The following is a 25,680-nucleotide window of genomic DNA, read 5'->3' as shown; positions in this document are numbered from 1 at the left end:
TCCCCAGACTTCTCTAGCCATTTTTGCAAGAAACAGAATTAGAGTCAAGGGTGTATGAGACAAAGAAATAGTTTGCATTGCTTTACTCCTCTACTACTTAGAGTTGAAAAACTTATCCCTCCTGGTCCCTCGTGGCTGTACTGCTTCTTGCTCAGTCTTGTGTGTGTGGGTTTTTTTGTTGGGGATGTTTGTTGGGTTTTTATCTCCCCCTAAGATGATATAGAATATATCAACTTTTGAAGTGAGTTTTTAACCAGATTTTTTCCTGTTACTTGTGTCACTTCTGTCAGTGTTTACTACTTTGATTTTGTGCTTAAGTATGTCTCAATAACCTCATTGTATTCAAGACATATCATGAGAAATAAGTAAAGCAGTGCAACATGACTTTCTTTGCAAATAGAACACAATTTAAAATCAAGCCTGGAGGGAATAAAAGGAAGTGTATTCATTCTTCTCTCAGAGCTGATAATTACAGAGAAACTGAATCAGAAGTAGCAGTAAGTTTTGCTGTTATTTCTGTTGGTGTTTTAGGTTTTGGGGTCTTTTTGTTTCGGTTTGTTATTTTTTTCACCTCCTTGGGAGTCAAAATAGGACATCCATTGAGTAATAGTATACTTTTTACATTTAGGACTTTTTTGAAGAGGAATTTTTTTGTATATATTTCATTGCCTTAGTCCTTTCTTCTGTTGAAAGTAAACAGAAATTTTTATTGTCCTTGAGGAAAATAGCAACTTGATGCATTTTGGTTTGATATAGTTTCAGGCTCTTATCAAATAATGATTAATCATTTGCTTGAAGAAAGATGCCAGTTTGCTCTTTTCTGGTTTGGTTCTTCACTTTAACCTGCTGTCTCAGAGTCTCTATCAAGTTATCTGGAATATTTTTAATATGTCACTTTCTGAATGTCTTTCTGTTGATGCTAGAGTATTTAAAAATATCCACAAAATCTGTCATACCTGTATTGCAAATGGACATAAACTTCTTTTAAATCACACCATGTGCCTCATGGGAGTTGTATGAAATCTATACTTCAGCATTAGATGGGAATTGTTTGCTGTGCATGCTCTCCCTTTAAGGAAGGTATTCTTAAAGTTGAATTTTTAGTCTGAAAAACCCATGTTGTAATCATGTCTTGAAGAATAGTTGGGTAAAATTTGAAGCAGTAGCAACAGCCATTTATTGGCACAGCTGTTAAGAAATGCAGAGAAGCTTTTTCCTTCAGTGAAGTGATGTGTTTTTTTATATCTGGGAGACAGTTTTGTCAGTAGTGACTGCTTCCCTTGCCTAGAAAATGTTTGTTTAAATGCAGCTCTTTGAATAAGGAATTAAATCTCTAAATTACATAATAAATGTACTGAGGGAGAAAGGGTTGTATTCCAGTATAGTTCAATATTTAAGCAGATGTGAATAACTCATCAACTGGCAGTATGAGTGATGGGTTCTTGTAAAAGACCTATGAAATAAACTGCCCTTTTGTATCAGCACTGACTATTGATTGATGGTTACTGTGTGGCTGGGATCTCTTACAGTAACCCTGTAATACAAAATCCAGACAGTGAAAACCCCCCTAAAATGATAAGGCATATTAAATGATCAGTAAACTAACACTTTTTATTGGGTGACCATTACCCTGATCTTTCAAAATTTGGTAAGATTGATGCACTGTACCAGACCAGAAATAAAACAAGTTCTGTTGCTTTCCTAAGAAAAAACTTTCAGCACAGTAAATTCATCATTTTGAGTATAAATGTACCTGTAAGACATTTCCTTCTTTCTAATATTTGTTGGCTTGTTACTTGCTTCAAAGTAAATTTCAAGCTCCATGACTTCAGGAACATTTTTTTCTGTGGCTTTTTTGAAATGTCCCTTGAAAATGGCAGGTCACTGGCTACAATAATATAAATCAATATACAATACATAAATTAATACAAAATAAACATAATTTACTTTGATATACAATACATGGTCAAGCTAAATTTCCAGCTTTCAAACTCATAAATTGAGTTTGTAATTCAGGAGTGGTTTAAAAGGAAGGCTGTGTTTATATTTTGGTCTCCCTAGTTATTTGTCTGGGAATTCAGTTACTCCCTTCTGCCTGAAAAGTAACAGTTCTTTAATGTAGTCTGAAAGATAACAGTTTCTAGCTAGGGGAAAGCTGTGAAAAAAAGAAAGAATAATGAGCAAGAAGTATTTTCTCCAGTGAAATTTCCCAAGAGGTAATATTAAAAAAATGAAACTTTATCCTTATTAACATGCACTATATAGTGATCCCTTCCTCACCCCCCAAAACCACACAGAGTTGCTTTTGCAAATTCTTCAAATTGCCATCTAAATGTACATCCACCTAGTGCTGAGGGTAATTTTGTTTTTAATAATGATATTGAACAAGTCAGGAATTAGTTGTAGACAAGGAAAGATTGTAATGAAATCAGAAGCAAATAGAAGAACACATAGAAGTGGTAACTCATCAACTTTATTAACAAGCTGGTAATACTGCTAAATAAGCAGCTACTCTGTTCATGTCATAAATGGTAAGGGTGACATTTCTCTGGGAAGTTATCTAAAAGATATAAAAAGTAATGAAAATAAGAAGAAATTAAACTGAATTACATAACACTGCAGTTCAAGCAGTTAAAGGTAAGCAGGTGTAGAAATAACAGGCAGTATGGATGGGGTTAGGATTTTCTTCCTAGAATAACTTTTCTGTGGTGAGGTGATTAATTGCTCTTGTGGCTCTGTTAAAAGCAATAGTCATATTTCACTATAGTGGTGACTTTGATTAAGTAATGTTTTCAGAAGTAAGGTAGCAAAAACATGGTCTAGGTGAACCAGTGCAGTGAAGTTTCCTAATCCTGAAAAGAAACAAGATGACAAACTTAGCTTTAGAATTTTTGATTTGATGGTTTTCAACAGACTCTCCGTTCAGTGCTGATGGCAACGAGTCCAACAGAGTAATCTCATTATTCCCAGGCTTCGTCTTGCAAGTTTATAGTATTTAAATGTGAATTTTGAATTCTCATTCCACTCTGCAAGCCAGGCATAGTTTGTGATTTTTACCATCACAGTATTGAAGATGTGAATCTGACCCAGATGTTGAAAACCTCTTATAAAGCAGTAGACTTGATTACCTGCTCCAAGTGACCCCCTTTGGTGTGATTCTAAGTCTAAAAGAGCCCCTTCCATTGAATATGCTTACAGGCTACAATTGCTTACATCTGCACCTAACTTATTTCTAAAAAGCTGTCATGAGTTAGAAGAAATCAGAATTCTTTCTCCACAAGGATCCTTCATAAAGTTGTAGCCTCATCATTCTGTTTGTTCATATGTATCATATTAAGATAATTTGATAATTTGAATCCATGTTTGTCTTAATTGTGGTTTCAGATTGATCGCTGCATTATTGCATCTTCAATTAGCTTGCTGATGTTGTAGGAAATTACAGCTCATTCACTCCCTTAAGTTCATATTTGCTTGCTTATCACGTGTAAGAAAACCCAAAGCAAGCTAATAGAATTGGATTATACTGTCAAAATATAGTATGAAGCATGAAGTGGAAGGTGTAAGAAACCTCGAGAAAAAAACTGCAGATGAATAAGTGTATCCCGTCAATGTTGGGGGGTTTTTTTGGGTTTTTTTTTGTTTTTTTTTTCTCCACAGTTTTAGTTTATTTTGAGTGTAATGCCACACAACCTCTCAAACACTTTTTTCTGATACTCTTTCAGCCTTGTTTGGGAGGGAGGATACAAAATCTGGCCAGAAACTTTGAAACTCATCATATTCAAGGACCTTCTGTTTAAAAAAAAAATAAAAAATAAGAAATCCCTTTTTTTACTCGATTTAGGCTTTTGTAGGAACAGATTTACCTAAGGAAAGGTTAATTTTAGTAGTTATTCAAATATATACTGTTAAGTAATGAAAACATGCAATGTACTTTTCCATTGGTAGCTCTAAACTTTGTTCAATGCACACTTAAATCCTTTTCTGCCTTACCCTGCAAGGTTTGTAGGTGGTTTTGCAACACAGCTGATGAGCCAGCAGCAAACCCCTTCCCCCTACCTGAATATGCACCAGCAGCCACACTTGCCAGAAATCTTAATCTGTGCTGGCATGCCAAAGACATTTCATGTCAGATGTAATGTCCCTGATGCATGAACCATGGGGCAGTAGCCCGAGCATTATCTTTTCTCCTTACTGTTTCATGCCCACCCATCAGAAAATTCAGTTTGTCTGCTCTTGTTTAATACCAGTTCATTGCATCTCTCTTTCCATTATTTTCACCAGGATAACAATGCATTTGAATATGTTTTCTTCCAAGGAGCACTCATGAAAAATCTTTCCTGTCCATATAAACCGATTGCTCAGTCTGTTGTATTTTAACTTTATGTCTGTAGATTAACTACCAGTTAATCTGAGTTCCTTGTTCCTAATGAATTATGACTGAAAAAGGTATATATAATTTTTTTCCACTGAAACTTCAGTTCACATATTTTGCAGTTGCAAGGCAAATTTAGGGAATGCCTGAGGGATCACAGGCAGGCTTCAGTATTGGTGCACGACCACTTTGTAGCCAACTACATCTTTAATATCCAGGGAGACTTGTGCTTTAGTTTGTTTTTCTTCTTCGTTTTAATAATTTACCTCTGAGAGTCTGTTTACAACCATCCTGGTGTATGAGTATCTGTTTGTCTGTCAGAACTTAAGGTATGTACAGAATGCAAGAGAGACATTAATTTTTTATTTGCTTCATAAGGGAACCAAGGTAGTCCTGAATACAAGAGCCTTACTGCAATGAATCCTGATAATCACAAGGGGGAACATCAAGCTCTGTGCCCTTAACAAGAGATAATAATTCTTTGCAAAATCTGTTTTTCTGCAGGAGACACAACAATTTGGGTTTCTTTTTATTTTATTTTTATATGTTTTTGTTTAAAACCAAAACAGACTCAAACTTTCTTTCAAGTTTCATTTGCAGTGGTATTGGCAAAAGTGCATGGGGTTATGCACCATCCAAAAATACTGAGGGTTGTGAATCAGAAAAAGAAGTCAGTTGTATTAAAATATTCCTGTTGAGATTCACTTGAAAATTGAGTTTTTGTATGCACTTAAGTATTTTAAAAATAAAGTATCTATATGAATACTTTTCAAAATGTTTTCCAAAGCAGTTGGGTAGTCTTTAATTTTTAACTCTGGATTGCTGCTTGATTTGTGATGTTTGTCTGATTTGTTTTGTAACTGTAACATTAGACTGGTTTTGTCCTTTAATTAAGGAATAAAAATAATTGTGTAGTGTGTATCTGTGAACACCAATATGCACCTTGTCACTGTTGAGCTACATTGCAGTAAAAAAATTCTCACCCCACCCTTTCAAAAAGCAATGCCAATAATAGAGCTATTTTTTCAGTATTCAAACTGATCTCTACCTTTTTAAGTAGTTTAGCCTGCAAGCCAACACAGAAAGGGTATAACTGCCATGTATTTGATGTTTAAAAATAACCTGATAACACAAAGTATCTCTGTTCCATATTAAAAGAAGTCCAGTGAAACCCAGGAGTTTGGAAGAGGATAGTTATAGAGAAGCATAAAAGTATGCCCAGGAGAAAAGGGGTGAAAGCATGAGATTGTGTCCATATTTCTTTTAAATCAAGGCTCAAATAACACTGCAGTGAGCAAGGTGCAGAATCACATGGCCTTCATATTAGAAATTGGTAGGCTTGTCTACAGTCTAAAGATCTAGAAAGTGAGAAAATAGTAAATAATGAAGTAATCAAAGCCACATGACAGAGAAAACCCTTTGCAGTAGGACTGGAAAAAAGGAAACTTAAAAGATTGGTGGTATAATTCAGGGAGAACAAATGCTGATTATTTTATTTTAATATTTTTTAGCTATTAGCATGTAACCTGAAAGCAATTGAAAGTATGTTCTTGCAAGCTAGTTATTTATCAAACTGACTATATTTAAGGTAGTAAATGCCATAAGAAATAGGAAATGGTTAAGAGTCAGACTGCCTGATGGAGAGTTAATAACAAACAAGTACATTCCAGGTGGTTTGGTTCTGAGATACTTTATGAAGGACAGGGGCTGCATACACTGAGCAATAGTGATGATTTTTTTGTCACAATATCACTTGTTTTAATTGTATGTAGTTGAACAGAAGATATTTTACATTTCAAGGAATATGGCATAAAATTAGTTGGTTGGGTAGGAGATTCAAGGGAATTGGTGATGGCAGGGAAAAAAATCCACAAAATACTAGAAATACTAGAGCTGTTACCAGGCAGTTACTAGAGTGCTACAGCAAAGCTAAGTTCAGGGAAGACACTTCTTTTTTTTCCTCTAGAGTTATGAAAATGCTTCTGAAGTTGTATTTGGGCAGTGCTAGATTGCACTGCTAGTTCTGAAGCAGCCAGTCTAGGGACCAAGAGTCCCAGAGGTGTGTTGGTGTGATGCCCTCCTGGGGTGACTCTTGCCTTGCAGGGTGATTGGTTTGGCCACTGCAGAAAGTTCCAGGTGTTGTTAATGCCTCTGCTGAAACCTTACCTGTAGTAGCAATGGGTTGTTTAGGAAAAGCTTTGGTATTTTAAATGAGCAGTCAGTGGATTTTTACTTTCTGTCACTGACGCTTGCTTTTTTGTCTCTGGAAAGAGTCTGTAGGTTAAGATACTCTAAAAGCATTTGTATCCTGGAAGAAAAAAAAACTAGGAAATGTACATTTGTAAGAAATAATGGACAGGCCTGTCTGACCTCTTTGTGTTTCCTCAGCTGTGTGTGTTGGAATGGTGAGGTTTGGTTATTTTGGTTTGCTTGGGTATATGAATGTATAGGAAGGGATGGGTGTAGGTAGATAGAGGCACTTACACACATAATTAACAGTATTTTGTTTTCTTACTGTTCTTCAGGAAAATTAAGCTTCTGTTTTGAATGGCTTTTGTTTGATTCATCATTGGGAACCAGGGTATTACATGAACAGCAATCTGTATTTTTGTATAATATCCCTGCAGCTAGGACTTGTAGAGTCTTCCTGGTGTAGTCTTCCTGTTAGGAAAAGTCAGAGAATCTATAATCTAATCCTAGTATGTCAGTGGCCAGTGGGCTAGTGGTTCAGCCATGACATTTCTTATTTGCTTTTGCTCATAAGATTGTGGGCATTTACTTTCGTTACAGCCTATGAAGTTGCAGTAAAATAAAATCTCTGTCAACTGTGATTGAATGTGCAGAGAAAGAACTGTCTAGAACCAGAAAGGATAAAACATTGATTTTTCTCCTTTAATTCTCTTGTCTCTTTTCTGAAAGAAGAGGTGTTTCTCAGTGCAATTGGTTATGTGATGGTACAGCAAATGGAGCTCTTGGTCCAATTTTCAAGTGTGTGCACAAGTAACATCAGTGGTTACTGTGGTTTCCAGCTTCCCTGCCAGAAAATATCAGCTGTTTAAAAGCAGGCTGTATGTACCATTTGACCTCAGTAAACTCTTGAAATCGTATATACACACTGAACAGTGCTGTCCCTTGCTTGAGTGAATATTCTGTATTTATTTGGGAATCTTGGGTTACCAAATACTGATACAATTTAAATCTTAACACTTAAAGTTGCTTTATCTAGTATTTTCTTTTGGAAATGACAGTCATTGTCCCTACTTCCTTCCTGCCATGTACACAGTAAGATGAAGAGTTATCTTCATTTACAAGCATTTGAAATTTCATTTCTGAGGCATATATAGAGCTGTGTAGTGAGCCTTGGATATTTACAGAGCAATTCACAAATAAATAATCTTTGTATCTGTGAATGTGTGTGATTTTCCCAGTTTTTAAGGCATGATAAAATTGTGTAGGAAAAGCATTTATCATATGTCCTATGCTAAGTAAGAATTGACTGTTCAGCTCTTTAAGCTGAAACATCAGTAATGAACACATGCCATGTTATTTCTGGACTTTTTTTTTTTTTTTTTTGATCCAGTTTCTTCTTTACTATTATTGCTACTTGTAGGATATAATGTGTTGGGACTCCCAAGATTGCCTGGAGCCCAAGACCTACAGTACTTAAAGGCAGAGGATGTTAGTATGCTGTGAACTGGAGAGGAAAGGGAGCAATAAATTTGGAGCTGTTGTGAATATAAATAAGAAAATTATCCCAAACATTTATCATGCCTGTCTATGACATTAGGTGAAATTCCATCCTGATGGATTTCAGTGAATTTCTTCATGATAAATAGATCTTAAGAAAGGCAAAACTAAGGAGAAATTTAGGATCTTGGGAAACAGCTTAAGGGAATTCCAATATTTCTCTTTTTTGAGAGAGAGAACAGGCAATGTGAAAGGAGTTAGGAAGGTATTTGTGAAAAGAAGGGATGGTGAAGTGTGATGAGTTTCCATATCTGGGTGCTGGCAGAGGGGGGCTGCAGAGGTTCCAGCTGGGTCTGCATCTCCAGCCCTGCTGCACTGCTGAGGAAGTGTGGGGAGGGAATCAAGGAACTGGGAATGCAGGAGTGAAGCTGAGCCTGAGAAGAAGGAGGTGGGGGGGGGGGGGGCACCGGTGTTTTGGGTTTGTTTCTTACCATCCAGCATTATTTTAATTGGCAATAAATTAAACTTCCTCAAGTGTTTTCCTATGGCAGTAACTGGTGAGTGATCTCCCTGTCTTCAGACTAATTCATGAGCTTGTTCTCTCCTCATCCTGTTGAGGAGGGTGAGTGATGAGAGGTGTCTCCATGGGTCTCTGGCAGCCAGCCAAGGTCTACCCACCACAGCAAGAAATCAGATTAATCTTCTTTGGCAAAGAAGGATATCTTCTAGACTGGATGGAGGCAAGATCTTTGGAAGTGGTTGTCTGGGGTTTGTTGGGTTGTGAGGTTGTTATTTTTTTAATCCATAGGTCTTCTCTTATTTTTCTAGTTTTCATTTTGGCAGTTTGTGTAACCTGTTGGCTTGGAGACTTTAGATTTAGAGCCCTAATCTATAAATTCACCTATTTTCCATTACTTTTAATGTGGCTTGTGGATTTAAGTGGTCCCGTCTGCTTTGGATATTTTACAAAAATATCTGAGGAATTGTAGCTGAAATTTTAGTAACTGAGTTTAAATTACTTTTAATGGAAGTCAAATTATCCCTTTAAAATTTCTGAAAATGCTTGAGGTATTGGGTGCTCGTCCCTGGTTCCCCACCCCACCCCCTCACTGTTGTATGTAAATACAATATCTGTGCAAACAAGGTTATTTTTATTGTTCTTTCAAGTTTTCCTCAGTTTATAGACACCCACATTCATTTTATCTAATGCAGGAGGCATTAAAAGAAAACAACAAAAGAAGAGAAATGGAGGAGAAAACAAAGAGAGCCAAACTGGCAAAGGAGAAGGCTGAAAGGGAGAAACTGGAGCGACAGAAGAAGAAGCAGCAATTGATTGATATGAACAAAGGTAAGGCATCATTTTTAGTAGAGAGATTTGTTAAAGGAAAAAGAAGGTAAGGAATAACAAACTGAAGGCGATTCCTCATCAACATGAAAAATATTTGCTGTCTGTTTAGAAAGGTGAAAAAAAAGATTAACTTTTTCTGTGAAATTTCTGTTCTGTTTTAGTCTACCTGTTTTTGTATGTCTGGATCTGCGACTTAATATGTGTGATGTTCTTTTTGTTGTGAATTATTGGCTTGTTTTCATTTGTAGCAGTTAATTGATTTTTTTTTTTTTTTTGTAAGAATTTACTTCCAATAAGTAGTATCTTACTTGCTTTATTGTTAATTAAGTTCCATAAACATCTCTATAATCAAGAAAGTGTGGCAATTAATGTATTTATTTTGAGGCTTGGAGGCTCCATGTTATAATGAATGCTCTCCCAATAGTACTATTAGAAGCAGGAAAATCTGGTTGAGGTTGGAGCCTGAGTACAGAGTGACATTTTGACATGATAAAAAAAGCAATATGTTGAGCTTGTCAGCTGTGAGAATATTGTATTTTGCATGAGGTCACCCTAGGAGAAAGGAAGGTAAAAAAAGTAAGAAGAATCTGGTAGTCCTGATAATGGTGCCTTACAGATTTTCAGGTTGTAAAATAAAGGCTTTATTCTTTAGTTTTAAATCCATGTTTTTATTAATCTGCTGATCTGATTCTGCCGTAAAACATGGGTCTATTCTATCCACTTAATAGTCTTAACAGCTGCATATTCATGGAAAAATGCTGCTTGTCATTTGGTTATGATGAGTTCCATGGAAGATATGATGTCAGGAGAGCAGACTTTGGTCTCTGCAGGGATCTGCTTGGTAGACTACCATGGGATAAATATTTTTTTCAGTACTTAAATATACTGAAATACCCTTTTCACATAGTACAGGTGTACAGCCATGCTAGCAGGCAGGGGAATTGCCAGTGGATTCCACAACATTGATACTCAATTAGCTGTTTTTGTCAAGTAACTTTTTTTCTTATACATCTACTTCTGTATGCTCATTGCTGCTTATATAAATAGTTTGCAAATTTGTCTTAAGTGAATGTGAAGCAGAAGACTCAGAGCAATGAGGCAGATGTCTTCTCAAGCTGTCATTTTGACAAGGTGATTTTCACCCAAAGGGTGTTTTAACCTAAAGCTTTCTGTTATTTCTCTGGCTATATCTTCAAGGAAAAAAAAATTAATACATTGCTACAGCCTTTTGGGTCAGAGCAATAGGGTTTCCTACATTTTCCATCTATTTAGTGTATAATTCTCTAGTTATTTTTGTCATTACCTGGTTACACAGTTATAACAGTTTTGTGGCCACTGGAAGATCCAGGTTAGAGACAATTAGAATTAATAAAATATTAAAAGTGATATAAATTTCTTGGTGTAAGTGAGAGAGCAGGAAACTGCAACATAGTCAGAATCAAGGACTGTCCTGTATAATTCCTGGTTATGAAGTCACCTCAGAGTTGCCAATATTTTAAAGCCAAGCTTAACTCACTTTGTTGTTTTGTGTAACTGGGAAGACATACAATTTTTTAATTTTATGTGCAAAACTAAAAGTGGGGTGATAGGTGACGAAATCAACATCTACTTTCTAAATTACTTGCACAACATGTACACTTCTCTAATAAATAGAGAAAGGTTAAATTGTTCTTATGTAAGCAAAACCAAGTACTAGATGAGACTAAGATCATTTAAGCCTGTGGTTTATCTTGACATCAGTTCCACTGGAAGTTGTTTTTCCACTTACAGTGAATAGATTTGGTGTTATTTGGGATAAAATTGCTGATAGAAGTGAGACAGAAGAGGCTGTTTTTAATTACTTGAGTCAGAGGCAGCTCTTCTGCATAGCACTCAGAATATGGAACACCTCAGAATTTCTGAGACTATTTCTCAGAATTTAGTAACATTTTTTGCCACCTGTGACATGCTCAGGCAATTTTGAGGAAGATGCTAATATCCATAGAAGTGTTTCTTTAAAAACTGATTAAAAGTTACAATTTTTAAAAAAAACGGTAGTTGTTAGAATTGGTTGAATTGGGCTGAGAAGTAGATTTTTGTTTGTCTATTAAAAAATACAAATATTATGTATGGAATTTCACTCTTACTTGCGTTTTTTCAGAATTAGATTTAAATGTGTTGCAGTCCAAGCCATAGAAGACACTCTTGCAGCTCTTAGGCTTTCTTACTTGCAGGCACTACAACTATGGGAATGGTGAGCTCCTCCTCCTGTTGTAGCTGTAGGGCTCAGGAATATTTGGTCCTTTCTGATATTCTTTACACTCTGGTGTTATTTATGCATCTTCTTGGTGTATTTCCTGGGCTAGTAAGGTACTTCTATGTGCCTGTTTTCCTGGTGAAGAATGAAGACATAGAAAGACTGATGTGACTTATCTACATACCTAGAGAGCCCTAATTTCACACTCTAAATCATGAGCCTGCTTTTCTTGTTGCAGGAGAGGAATTCTGTAGGGAAAGAGCTTAACAGTCCCTTCTTCTCTCTAGCATTCACTAGCTCTATGGAAAGAGAACATTTTTTATAGCTGTTTTTCAGCAGGCCTTCTTATTTTTTAAGTGATGTAGCAGACTGCACTATGGTGCATTTATACATAGCCTTTCATGACTTCCATCTGATATAACATCTGCAAAATTCTTGCAGCATTGCTTCCACGTGCATATCTGAGAAAGTGGAAGAAAGAAAAAAAAGAACTGAAGACAGCTTTCTAGAAGCTGAAAAGCATATAAAAGTAATTCTGACTGAAATTTTATTTAATCAGAAACAGTTTTGTTCTTCATTATATCTGATTACTATGGCAATTAAAATCACCTTTTAACTACCAGCATTAGGATAAAAGATAGAATGAGCTTCCACAGTCCCAATTAGTATTGAATTAATTGTTTTGAAGACATATTAACATTCTCCCCTAATGCAGATGAAGATAATGGAAATGAAGGTCTGTCCTACTGGTTGATGGATATTCCCGTTTTCCCTTTTCAAGTGCTATTACATAAGAATTCATGCACTACTTATTCAAATTGCTACCTACCAGTATCAACAATAATTCTGTTGTGTTTCCTTGAACTGTTGTTACACTTGAATTGACTTTTGAAGATACAATATAAGAATTTTATGCAGGAGATTGAAACCATTTTGAGAATGAAGAGGGCAGAGGATGTGAAAAATTTCTGTAAATCTAATTAACATGGGTCAAAACCAGCTCTAGAGATGAAAGTAGATGTGAGCATGGATGAGAAATTAGGAAAACATTACAACTCAAAATTTTATCTCATCTTATAAAATGGGAAAAAATCTTGTTTATGAACATGGCATCTTCCAAGTAAACTGATTTCATGAGGCAAAATGTCAGGGTGGTATGTGTGTGAGGAAATTATTAGACTGAAATCTGATGCATGTCGTTGTTTAGGTGTCATGGTCATTTTTCTTTCCTTAGCTTGAGCTGCACTATCTTTTCCTTCCCATGTAGAAGCAATGCCTTCCCATTTGTTGCAAGTAAACCACATTAAAGCCTATTTTTTGCAAGTTTAGTGAAAGCCATCCTTGCAAAGTTCATTCAGAATGAGGCCCCAGGGGCAATGCTGATGCATTCAGTTAAATACATTCCTGCTGAAGTAGACACTGAACGTTGTGACGTTGACTTAAAATGAGTAAGTGTGCACATTTCAAAAAATGTTTTCAGTAACTGCCAGTAAAACATTTTTCATTCTGTTAACTTCATGGAAGGCTGAGATTAGGTTGCCATAAACAATGAGCTTAATTGGTATGTAAGCAGGGATTTGCCTTGTTCTGTAAACTGGCATGAGGTATAGGTTCACTTAGCAGTTATACTGTCTGAACTTGTTCTCCTTTAATTAAAAAGTAAATAGCAGTCATGAGATTCTAGTGCAACATACCAAGGAAGACTGCTTCCTGAAGATATTTATTATGCATGCAAAATAAACTTAGCAAATTAATAAAATGCAAATATATGAGGAGAAGACAAAAACTTTCGAAAAAGACACTGAAAAGTGATTTTTAAAAGTGAATATATTGCAATTAAAAATTCTGGTACAGATTATGAATAGAACTTTATAGAGGACATACATTAGACTTATGTGAAGTACTTAAAAGTTCACATGGAGACAGAATAACACAAGATCTGACCAGAATTATACTGCTGAAACCATCTGGGGAAGCAGGCAGGTAGACAGGTGTTACCTGATTTGGTGTTTGGTTTGACTCTTCAAGTAAGGGCTCAAATTTATCATGAATTCCATGGGAAGTTCCTATATACTTATAGCTTTTTATTACCTTATATTAGCTTACAATTAGTATTTCTGTAATAACTAGAGTACAAGATGGATTGCAAAGTACATGAGAGTAGGCAAATTTTTATAGGCAAATGAAGTTGCATCAGTAAAGTACATGGGTCATCTTCCTCCAGTCACTGCAGACAAATAAAAGGGAAGGCAGCAAAGCACTCCAGAAACAAGAGCATCTTCCAGAGCCTTTTGGAGCCTTAGATGTGAAGCTAAACTGAAGAAACCAGGTAGATAGGAGTGGATTATATTTGGGATTCATTGTGGGCTCCATAGTGGCTTCAAATGAAGTGTGGTTCCTGGAATCCATTCGAATCCATTCTCCAAAGTTATTCAAGTAACTTAAAAAGCCTAAAATATTCTTTTGTTTTGCCATTAATAGTGGTACTTCAGTTATTATATTTAATTTAGGAACAGCAGTAATTGTTGGGGTGGGAGGTGGTGTTCTAGTCACAATAGCATCCTTTCTACTGTAAACTGAACAAGCAGTAATCATAAAGGACAATAAAAAAATCTGCTAGAAGTTCAATTATACCATTTTCATGGGTAATGATATGCTGAAGGCATAAACCTTGTGCTAAAGCTAAAATCTTGTGCAGTAGAGTCCAGAAAAAGAAGCTGAAATTGGTCTCACCAGGTTTCTAGTTCTATCAGCCTCAATCAGAAAGTTACGTAGCTGAATCTTTTGTCCAGAACATTTTGAGCTGGGAAAAGCATGACTGTTTATTTAGTGGATGGAAATACAGCTGACATTTGGAGGCAATGTTTAGATAAAACCTCTTCCAAATTTACTTTAAGACCTTACTTAAATCTGTTCTTACTTCACATTCTGTAATGAGGAGGAAAGGAAGATAAAATATTTCAATACTTTTACTAAAAAAAAATTCAATAAAAAAAGGAAGTGTAATATTTCCAATTTTTTTTTTTTTTTAAATATCTCATAAGTGAACTTGACTTCAGGGAAGCTGATATTTGTCTTCCTGAAGAAGGTTGTATTAGGACCATTCAGCATGATTGGTTAGAGGAGAGAAACTAAAAACTCCCATGAAGTGGAAATCAGAGGCAGCCACCACCACAGAAGTGAGTTCAGGAATGCCTGCTGGATCAGAGGCAACCCAAGAAGATAAATAATCCCATCTCTATGCAGTGTCTGTGAAAGAGTTCTGATTTTTGTGTATATTTGTCATTCATGGTTCAGAGCACTGTCACATGTATTCTAGTGTGGTCTTTCAGTGCTTTTTCTTCATTTGCAAGAGGACTTTAAAAGCCTCATAGGTTACAACAGGCTGAACACATTTCAGTTTCCAATATGGAATTTTGGGGCAATTATTTTTAAACAAACAAAAAACCAACAACAAAACAACACAATACAGTAAAGCTGTTGTCCTGCCTCAATTTTGCTTTTGTTGCTACTCAGGCAAGTGAAAGAATGACACTTTGCCAGTACATTTTTTTGTCCACTTCAGTTTTCGATTCAATCATGAATTATAAATAGAAAATAACTTTATTTTGCATTTCATGTGGGGAGGTATGGATATTGGAGACTCTCGGGTTTTGATGAGATTTGTAAAGAATGTAATATTGACAAAGAGGGTGCTAAATCTAACTTTGGGGCATACTTCATAAAGTGCTAGCAGTGATGGCCATGGGAAATTGTTGTTTTCTCCACGTTGAAATGGTTCCTCCATTTTAGAGGAGTTCTGCTGAAAGAGAAAATGGCTGCAGAGCACATGAAGGATTGCATTTGCTCCATGAAAAATAAGATAAACTAAACTTTCTTTATCATTCTCAACTGCTTGTTTTCTACCTTTACAACACAATCCTCATGGTTAATTTAGCAGTGTACGGATTATGCTAAAACAAATTACCTACCTTTACGGAGGAATTTTAATTCTACATCTGGGTCACATATTGTCATAATACAGTACAAAAATCAGGCTGTTTCAAGTAATTATTTTTAAAAGTAAGATACTTTAATCTCTCTGCTGTGTTCCTGAGGCACGTGAAGTGTGAGGTCCATGTACTTATTTGTGTCAGGTAAAAGACCTGATGTGCTTGATGAGCTTTCATGCTGAGCTATGATAACTGATTTTTAAATTTTTGGGGTTTTTTTTTCTTATCTCAAGTTGAAGGAAGAGTTCTGTGTAAGGATTGTAGGAGGATGATGGCAAAACTTAAATGTGCATACAAAGAAGAAACAGTCAGCGGTAACAGGACTTTTCTGAAACGGTGGTTGGAACTTTTAATCCCTCCCATATCTCACATAATGATTTGATTTTTTTTTTTTTTCATTTCCTTAAAAGGGAGTCTCAAGGATTGTATAGTACCAGTACAGTCTTTCCTGCTATTGTATTACGTATGCATTAATTAATTAATTTACAGTAATTTTCCCTTTTTTAGTAAATGTTTCTTTTCCTGCCTCATTTGTGAATATTTACAATTGTAAAGTCAATGTTATTCTTCCATCTCCATGTGCCATTTGCTGATGGATAAAATATAAAGAATGGCTTCATTTGGGACAGGTTATCTATCTTTGGAAAGCTGAATTTTAAAAACTCTCTTCTGGAAATAGATTATATGCTTTGTTTCTGATATTTACATTCTTTGGGCAGTACTTTACAGTAGAATTAAACTGCTAATTGATTGTGAAGTTTTGACTTACATGAAGAAAAATCAAGACAGAGTAGTCATGCCCGGCTGTAAACTTTCTAATACATTTTTGTCTCAATAAATACTCTGAGCAAACAGTAATTATTTGAAAGGACAGTTTTGCTCATAAAGGGCCTGTCTGCAATAGGAGACATTTGATAATAAAAGCTTCTGTTCAAGAGGAAAGGTTTGGCTCTTGAATACAGATACTTCATGCTGTAACTTACATAGCAACCTGAGTGCTATAATTGGTTTCTTGCAATTTTCTTGCACCTTTCTCATTCCCCATTTTGTCATGTACCCTTTTATAAATATGCCATCAATGAGGAGCTAAAGATTGGTGCTTTAAATTCAGTGAATTGAAGAGATCATATGATTTAAACTGCTGCTATTGCCTCTGCTGTGTATATAATTCCTTTCAGAACTTTTGCTTCATCCTTAATATCTCAGAACTTCTTTATTTCCACCAACTTCTTTGGGAATGGATTCTAGAACATAATTTTGCATTGTGAAAGTGGTTCTGCTAATTAATCTTAAATGTTCTCCTGTTTGCTGCTGTATCAAACCAGCCCTATCTTGAGGAAGTTATCTGTTGGGATGGGTTTAATCTCATGGGGCAGATGTAGGCACAGAGCAGACAGTCATACCTGTGCTCAGGGGAAGATTTGTGCAGTAAGAAATTGTCCTGCTTTAGGCATTTCTTGTTAGAATCCACTCCCCTGGTTACTGTAAAGGCTTTTCCAGTAGTTTTATCTACTCTGAATGCTGTAATCAAGCTTGTGTACCACCACTACCCCAAACAAGACCAGACTGGTAATCACCATTGTTTCTTTGGTCACGTCTTCATATTGGAGCTCTTGGTACTTCTCTAATGAAGAGCTCCTGGCACTCACCTGAAGCTACACACAGGCATTCTATTTCTATTATTTTAATTGGTCTTATTATACCAAATCATCTGTATTTTCTCATCTTATCTTCCAAAATGGTAGTACGGCCTATTTGTATGTCATCTGTTGTTATGGCAAATCCACTACAGTGGATTATCAGGTACAGTTGATAAGCTCTCAAGTGTTAGTTTCCTATCTATAAACATCCTTTTGTTCTTACTCAGCCAGTTATTTAACTAATGGCCAACGTTTGCACCTTCCACCAATGAATTAAGCATTAAAAGATGAGGTAATTGAGAGAATTTTCCTTGCCAGATTCAAGCCACACTGTGTGTGCTAAACCAAATCTGCAGCAGAATATTAACATGAAGTCTAAATGAATGCAAATTTGGCTTCTGGTTAACACATTAAATAATGGTTAAGCAATTTTGCCTGTTCAATTCTGTTTAACTTGTAGGCATTAGGAAAGAAACAGATTCACTCTATCAGAGCCTCATTGAGCCAGTCATGAGTTAAAAACAGCTTGCAACATTTTTTATATATATTTTTTTCCTGTCTTTTTGATTCTTGGGACCAACTTGGAAAAGAAAGAATGAAGAAGAAAATTATTACTTCCAGGTGAAACTTTTGTCCTTGTGTACAGTGGAAGGTATCTAAAAAATAAATAAGGATTATGCATTTTATTTCCTCTGTCGATTTCTGTTGCAAATAAGTCACTCAGTGGAGAAACTTCTGGTAGTTTTTGTTTCTGATTTGTGTCTGCAAGTTGCTATAGATAATATAAAAAGCGAATCAAGGAGATTGCTGGTCGTATGTGAAGTACCTCAGCAAAAGTGTGGGGAAAGGATGGAAATTTCTATTGAATTTCAGTGCAGGCTATCTGAAAATGCAGTTCTTTGTCCAGTTGCAGCTTAATCACCCAAGTGTGAAGATACAATGCTGAGATCAGATCTAGCACAGATTTTACCTAGAGTTAAAAAATTTGTCATTGTTTTCTACAGCTTTCTTAATCTATTATATTTGTTGATATTCAAAAAATGAGGTGTTTTTAGCAGCTGCAGTAATTAGCAGGTAGAGTAGCACATTCAGCAAAAATAAACATTTATGAAGTACTGAAGGATTTTTGGTTTTTTGAATAAACTGTCAACTCTTTTAATGAAGATCAAATCAGACCGTAGTTTTTCTGTGCAGAAAATATTCTAACGTTAACCAGTTCTGTGAGTTACAGTCACATTCCTTAAATGTTTCAGACCACTTTGGTGCTAGTTTAGACCTTTGGTTTAGAAAACAAAATTATGCAGATCCAACAATAAATCAATGAATAAGCATGCGTAGCATAAGGAGTACAAAGAAAAATAATTGTTCCATGCTTTAGATAAGATTCTTGCCTTGTATATTTGAGTGCGAATGGAGAGATATGATTTACATATTTATTTTGCAGGAGCTTAGTTTCAGAAAGATTTTAGATTGAGTGTAATTAAAACTGGTATTTCAAAGTCTTCTGCTGGTTGCTATTCTTGCTCTATTTCATTTTGTACTGGAGAGAACTTTATATGTGTGTTGTATATAACACATAATGGCTTAAATTACATTGATGTACAATTTAAATTTATCAAGTAGTTATACTGATGATCATAATGGAGAAATTTTAACGAGGCACTGTTTTAGGATCAGGTGTTCTCTTATATCAGATCTGGATTCAGGCTTCCTAGGTCTAAATGTAATAAGGAACCAGGGCAAAATACCTTTTGTATCAATAAGCTGCTTTTAAACTTGAACATTTGGGAGCCTGAATGTGCATTTAACCTCCTACTTTTTTGTGTGAGTCAGAAGTGTTTTACTGTAATGTAAATCTTTTGCATAAAGTAATTATCTTCCCACTCTGTGAGGGTGAAATTTATATTAACTTGAAGTCTGAGAGATGTGAATAAAGTGGAGACGTCCCTGCTGAGTCTGTATTTTAGTTTTTGGGTTATAGCAGACATGAGCAGAAAAAAAGGCATTCATCACTAGCCCTATGCCATCAAAGTTCTTCAACCCCCATCTCATGCTGCTAGAAGCTGTTGTTAACAGAGTGAAATGTAAAGGAAGTTACAGATTTGCATACTTAGAAAGGTAGTAATCCTTCTTCCTGATTTTGCATAGGGCACCATAAAGTTCAGCAATTTAAGGGCTTCAGGTTGGCTTGGATATGACAAAAGCAAGAGAAAGATTTAGAAATGGAATTCAGCTTTTATGAAATGTTATGCAACTTGCTTTCACTTTGATTTTTCCCCTCTTTGTACATTCTTTACCCTACTTTCTAATAGTCCACTGTGACCTGTGCAGCACGAGGTGTATCTATCCTTGCATTTCATGTAGATAATCTTTTTTTTCAGGGGTTTAATGCATCAAAAAGATGGGAAGCAACATATATCTGTAGTAGTGCAATCTATAACTTTGCCATTCAGTTTCGTCAGATTTTCCGTGTGCATTGATTAGATCAAAAGGAGATGACCTGTTTCTACTTCAGGAGAGTTTTAAAAGAATTAAGGAACGAAACAGCAGTCATTCACAGGCAGCTGTCTATCTGCATGCTGAATGTCATCAATAATGCACAAGATAACATCTCAAAGTTGAAAGAAATGCAGGATTGGCATCAATTTTGCTTAATAGAGCATCATAAGCAAACTAGAGAGTGGTACCTGAAGCACTGGCAGCATCCATTACATTAAAATGTATACATCTCTTCTTTGGAAGTGTTATGTAAACTTGACAACACTTGAACATTTTTTCTTTCTCAAGTCTGATTTCAGTTTCACTGAGCTGATTATTATTTTTGTCCTGTTCTCAGAGGGTGATGAGACAGGAGTGATGGACAGTCTGCTTGAGGCCTTGCAGTCAGGAGCAGCGTTCAGAGATCGCAGGAAACGAACACCGAGAGGACAAGGTAAGATGCTTTCTTTTATTTATAAACTGAGTGGGCAAAAGTTGTTTGGCAAAGACTTAGCAACAGCTTTTACTGAGCTCATGTAAAACTACAGAATGGTCTTTGTGATCATGGATTTTGAACTTGATAGCTCTGCCTTCACCTTGAGCTCTAAGGTATGATAAGGGTTCCTGTTGTGTTAGAAATGGCTTTTAACACATAGGTGCATGAAAGATGTTTGTCTTAATCTTTAAAACTGTATGTATAATTACTTTATTTTAGGTGGCACTCTGAAAAATATTAGATTCTTGCAGCACTCAGAGATTGGGCATATAGCCAATAGTCTTTTTCAAGACTTGTCTTAGTAATGTTCTGGTTTGGTTGGAAATTATAGCATTATGTAGTTATAAAAGTCAAGTTGTATTAAAGTAGTTTCCCTTTCTTGAGGGAGACAATAGTATTGAACTGAGTGTGATTTGCTGTTTTAGTCTGAACAATTAATGTCTCCTACAAATTTGTGTTTGAGACTATTTGAGAAAAAACCAAGCAGCTATAGTGTTTTCTCTATTCAGTTCTCTGGTATGGCAGTTACATACAGTTCATGAACTGCATGCTTACTCTGCTTTCGATCATGGCTCATGGTAGTATACTGTATTTTCTAATTTTTAAGTTAATACATCTTAGAGTTTAAAATACAGTCTTAAAAGTTTGGAATCTTAAAAATTATTAGGTATAAAATCAAAAGCTTGTGTTGGATGTGTGCTGCTAAAGGTCTGGCAGAATGGAATTCTTCTTTTATAGATAAGTCATTTATATCTACCCCATCTTCAATGAGCCCAGGGTTAGATTCATGTTGGCTGTTGATTTTTTATTTTATATCTTTTTTAGAGGAACAGAGAAGTAAGGGTAAATTCTACTTGACTCATTTCATCTGGCTCACAAAGGTGTTATTATTATTTTTCATTTGCCGTATGCCTGATCTTTCTCGGGGGGGAAAAAGCAACATTTTGTAATAGGAAAATAATTCTCCAATGGTTCCAATATAATTCTTAATTCAGAGCTTGTTTCTGCTCTCAGATCAGAACTGAAGGAACTCAATCAAAATATGTTTTTATCCATATCTTGAGAAATATCAGTGTGAGAGATTCTCTCTGTGTTGTGGCTTGAGGAAAGTTTTGTCAACCTGTGGTGACAAAGAAAACTTCCCAGGGAGCAGAGGAGATGGCACAAAATCTGCTGCAGCTGAGAAGGCCAACGAGATGCCAGAACTTGGGTCCAAAACCAGTGGCTCCTCTGCAAAAATAGGGAGCAGAGCTAATTAAAAATCGATTGTTATTTCTCTTCTCTTTCATGTAATCACTTTGATTTCTCTGTGTTTGAAGTTTTCATTGTATCAGTTGATCCTCTAGTGAGGTCTGACTTTTAAGTTTTTAGGAGTTGATTGACTTGGAGGAACTTCCTGTAAGGAAAGATCCAGGTAATTCATTTCCAACTACTGCACAACTCTGAGTCTTCTCATGAAAGGATATGACCATTATGTACTAAAAATTTAGACAAGGGGCAATAAACATTATTCTCAGTCAAGTGTCTGATGGCTGTGACACTTCTAAGCAGTGACCCATATGAAAAAGTAAATAAAAGCTATGGAAAGGAATGGTTGGGGGATTTCTGGACTTGTTAGATCATTTAGTTGTGGTTTTAGGAAAAGGTATAGTTCTGTCTGGATATGGTGCACAATGTAGGGGTGTTCTGCACACGACTGGTAGCTTGCTGCACTGCATTCTTAGCATGGGGGGAAAAGGTGCTGCTATTTTGGAAGTTAAACTTATATGGCAGTTTTGAGCTTGAACTTTTTTTTGTAGCTGTCACGACCTGTTGTTGGTTTTTTGCCTGTTTGTACACAAATTTCATTTTTGGGGTGTCATTTGTGACTGGTAGTTTAAATCTAGTTAGGGGGAAAGAAGATACTTTGGCTTGCTTAGTTTTTATTACTTGGTGACAGGTAACCCCTACAGAAAGCCTAAAACCAAAACAAACAAAAAAAACCCCAGAAATCTCTTAAGAAAATGCCCCAGAAAAAAGCCCAGCAATACAGTAAGTTCACTTGTGTACATTTTCATGTATGTGCTCTAGATCTGTCTTGTTGCAGGCTTATTCTGTTTGCACCTACTCAGGGTGAAAATAAAAACTATAGAAAGTTTCATTCTTCTCAATGGTTACAACCAGTAGAGCATGAAAATTCGGCACTTTTTTGTGCGTTTTCTTCCAGTGGTTTCACAGAGTAAGTTTAACTCCAAGGCACAAACAAAAGCATCACTACAGTTGCATTCTTGATGGGTTTGGCTCTAAAGAAAAAAAAACTGCAACTTTCCAAAAGAAAAAACTCTGCAGTGGTATCTGATCACTGGTAGCTGTAGGAGAGTAGGTTGGACCTATAAGGGATCATTTAATTTTGATAACAGAGCTCGGGTGACTATAGGCCTTCAGGTACCAGGACAGTGTCATTCTACCAGATACCTCTTCAATTAGCCTTTTTTGCAGAGGTCTCTGCTGTGCCTTGGAGCATATACTTGTGCTTCATGTCCTTAAAATATTTGAAGAGTAACAAAGGGATACAGGAGTAGAATGGTGTTCTGCTTTTCTAGCATGGCAGCCCTTCAGAGGGGAACTGCTCAATATTGTAGTTTTCTACTTGAAAAAAAATATAATGGAGACATGTACAGATTTGGAGAAGTAAAACTCAATTAAAATATGTTTTATAGCATTGGGTTTTGCTTGTTTCCTAATCCTGTAAATGAAAAGCTACACTTTAGGGGGTTACATTATAACTATAGACCTTTCCAACAAAAATCTTTTTATTATCAGTTCATGGAATAATGGAAACTGCCTGTCCTCCTGCCCCAGTTTTTTGCTTCATTGTACTCTTATGTTCATGTACTCTTTGTTATGTAGACTTCTCAATGTAAAAAAAGGTTCTGTGGTTTCTCTCTCCTGAGCTTATTACTGCATCTGTATTGTTTCTGGCTGCTGGGTATTAAGTGTGAAGTTTGTTCTTTCAGTAGATTGCTTTGCTTATAGAAGTTGTAATAATTAGAATTCAGTTTCTAAACTGTCACTTTGTCTTCAAAAATATACTTACTTTTTGTAAATTCACTAACGTTGGAGTTGAAAGTATCATGAAAAAGGGTATAGGAGGCATTCATCACAGGGTACCACTTCAAAATGTGTGTCCATCACTACTGGAGTACCAATTATCTTTGACCTTTTTTTCTGGCCTTGGGGTATGATATTATTAAAGACAACTGATTGAGGGATGTTTTCTCTCTAGTATTAGTTTAAGCAAATTTCTGCACAGAGATGGCTTTTCTGTTAGGGTTCTTTCTTTTAAATTGCTAGATTTTTTGCCATGGAATTTGTTCAATTTTTTCATAAACATTAATACCTAGTGCCTTCTTCTGTACATCCAAACTATTGTAATGTCTACTGTTGTTTCTATAGCTTTTTACTACTGGGATAGCGTTTCTATCTATCTGCTATTGCATTACTGCTTTAGATTGCAGTCTAAAGTATATTTGTCAAGTATTAAATGTAGTCTGGTCGAACACATTTTGAGTTATTTTTTTTAATCCATACATAAGGTCAAAGCAGTCAAGTGAGATATGGGTAATCAAAATAGCTTAAGAACTTCTGAATTTGGCTTTATTGAGATTTGCTACTCTGTCATTACTATTTCCATTGTAAGAGTGAACCTTAGGAGTGAAAGAGAATGAACCTTGCTTGTTCAGTTTCAGCATCAAATTTGAATGTTTTATGCAACCATCTGAAGTGCTGCCACCACTTGTTTAACTTTTGTAAGCAAAACAGTTGTTGAGGCAATGGAATATTTCTATATTTTAATGACTTCTGATATTTTTCAGGTGATGTTCAGATCATTATTTAAAAAATAATAAAATAAAGTAGGTGCATATTTTACGTTGAAATTTATCAGAATTCTAATAAAAAGGTTATGGTTTTAGGAATTTTGTGTATTCTGCTTGAAGACATAGCTATGCTGAAAATTAAAGGCTGACTTCTATGTTTACATTTGCATTGATTATACTCAATAAATTATTTAGTTAGTTAGGTTTCTGGGTGCACAATTCTTATTTGCCTAAAACATGTTCCAGTAAAAATCTTCAGTCAAAGCACATCTCCTGTACTGCATCATAAATAATTTTGTATGTGGCACTTTTGTAAATAAATTGATTTTTGACATGTTTTTATTTGTCTGTCAGTTGATGAGAAGTTTTATCAGTGTTAAAATCCAAAACTGTGGTAGGTGCACTTTTAACAGATCATTATTTGTGCTCAGCTAAAATGGCCCTTGAGCTGTTTGCTGTCTTTCAGTTGTAGAATGTCATCATCTTTATCATGAAGTATCTGTTGTGAAGTTAGAAATATGCATAATGGGTTATAAAAATCTTAGTTTCAAGTTTTTAAAACCAGTATACACTATAAATTTATTTGGGTGTCTTTTTAAACATCCCGCAGTAAAGAACTGATAATCTTGTTGCTATGTTCAGGTAGCTTATCCTAATTTTTGTTATTTTACTTTGAAGCTGACCATTTAAAAGCACATTTTCATACCAAGGTTATCTAGCAAAGGGTTTTTTTTGCTTGCACTCAGGATTTGTGAATTAATGAGACTTACATGTATGATCTAAGTGCTTCAAAATGATCACAACTATAATGGCAAGAGCTAAACAAGGATCACCAGTAATAAATTTACTTGTTTTGCCATCAAGGCATTATTGTGAGATTTAAGTTTGCTTTTATTGCTAAATATAAATACAGGTTGTATAAAGAAAATCTATTTATAATACCATTCAAATTGAGTCTCAGCAAATTACTGTAGACCAGAAAGCTCTTTAAACAGTCCCAAAGCTATTTTAAAGTAGGTATTTGTGGTGCAGTGTGTTTTTACTGTGTATGCATTTTTGGCTTATGATTTTTGTAATTAAAGGAGTGATATTAGATAATATATTATTCTGGTGGCTTAGCACGAAAGCAACAGCTGTTGTATGAGGAGTTTTACTTAAAAGTTCAGAAAAACTCTACTTGCAAGCATGGTGAAGGAGAAGTGGTGAAAAAGGGAAGGGAAAATGGATGTAAAGCAGACTTTAACCTCCATCCTGCTTAGACTGGGATCTCCAGGTTTTTAGATGGACAACATCAAGAAAGGAATGAGGTTCTGAAAACACTTTGTGACCAATAAATGTGTGGACATGAAGACAAAAAATTAAGGAATTGAGTACATTTGAATGATTGTTTTCACTTGTCTTATTGTGTTAATTTCCTTCCTCTGGGGCAGGTATTGGAGATTCTTTAGCTGTGTTCTTGGTGTGCCTGACGTTGTTGATAGTGTCAAGTACTTGCAAGTGTTTGAAATACTTGACAGACATAAAGAGGTGGTATTGTGAACTCCAGACCTAGCATGTATTGCTGTTGCTTTGTT

General features: G+C 35.6%; 1 protein-coding gene across 5 annotated transcripts in view; it reads left to right on the top strand.

Annotated features, from left to right (window-relative positions):
- The window catches only part of DIAPH2 (diaphanous related formin 2), a 202,596-nt gene that overhangs the window by 124,385 nt on the left and 52,531 nt on the right, over nt 1–25,680 (top strand). For 4 of the 5 annotated variants that reach the window (XM_071758065.1, XM_071758064.1, XM_071758063.1 and 1 more), the window contains 2 exons: nt 9,272–9,407; nt 20,112–20,207. In XM_071758065.1, the coding sequence (XP_071614166.1) occupies nt 9,272–9,407; nt 20,112–20,207 (232 nt within the window). Of the gene's footprint in view, nt 1–9,271; nt 9,408–20,111; nt 20,208–21,263; nt 21,392–25,680 lie in introns of those variants that run through there. The other variant, XM_071758066.1, reaches the window with a different exon arrangement.

This window comes from Heliangelus exortis, chromosome 14 (assembly GCF_036169615.1).
Source record: "Heliangelus exortis chromosome 14, bHelExo1.hap1, whole genome shotgun sequence".
NCBI lineage: Eukaryota > Metazoa > Chordata > Aves > Apodiformes > Trochilidae > Heliangelus > Heliangelus exortis.
The sequence above is the reverse complement of the archived record's forward strand: the minus strand, read 5'-3'. Positions and strand labels throughout refer to the sequence as shown.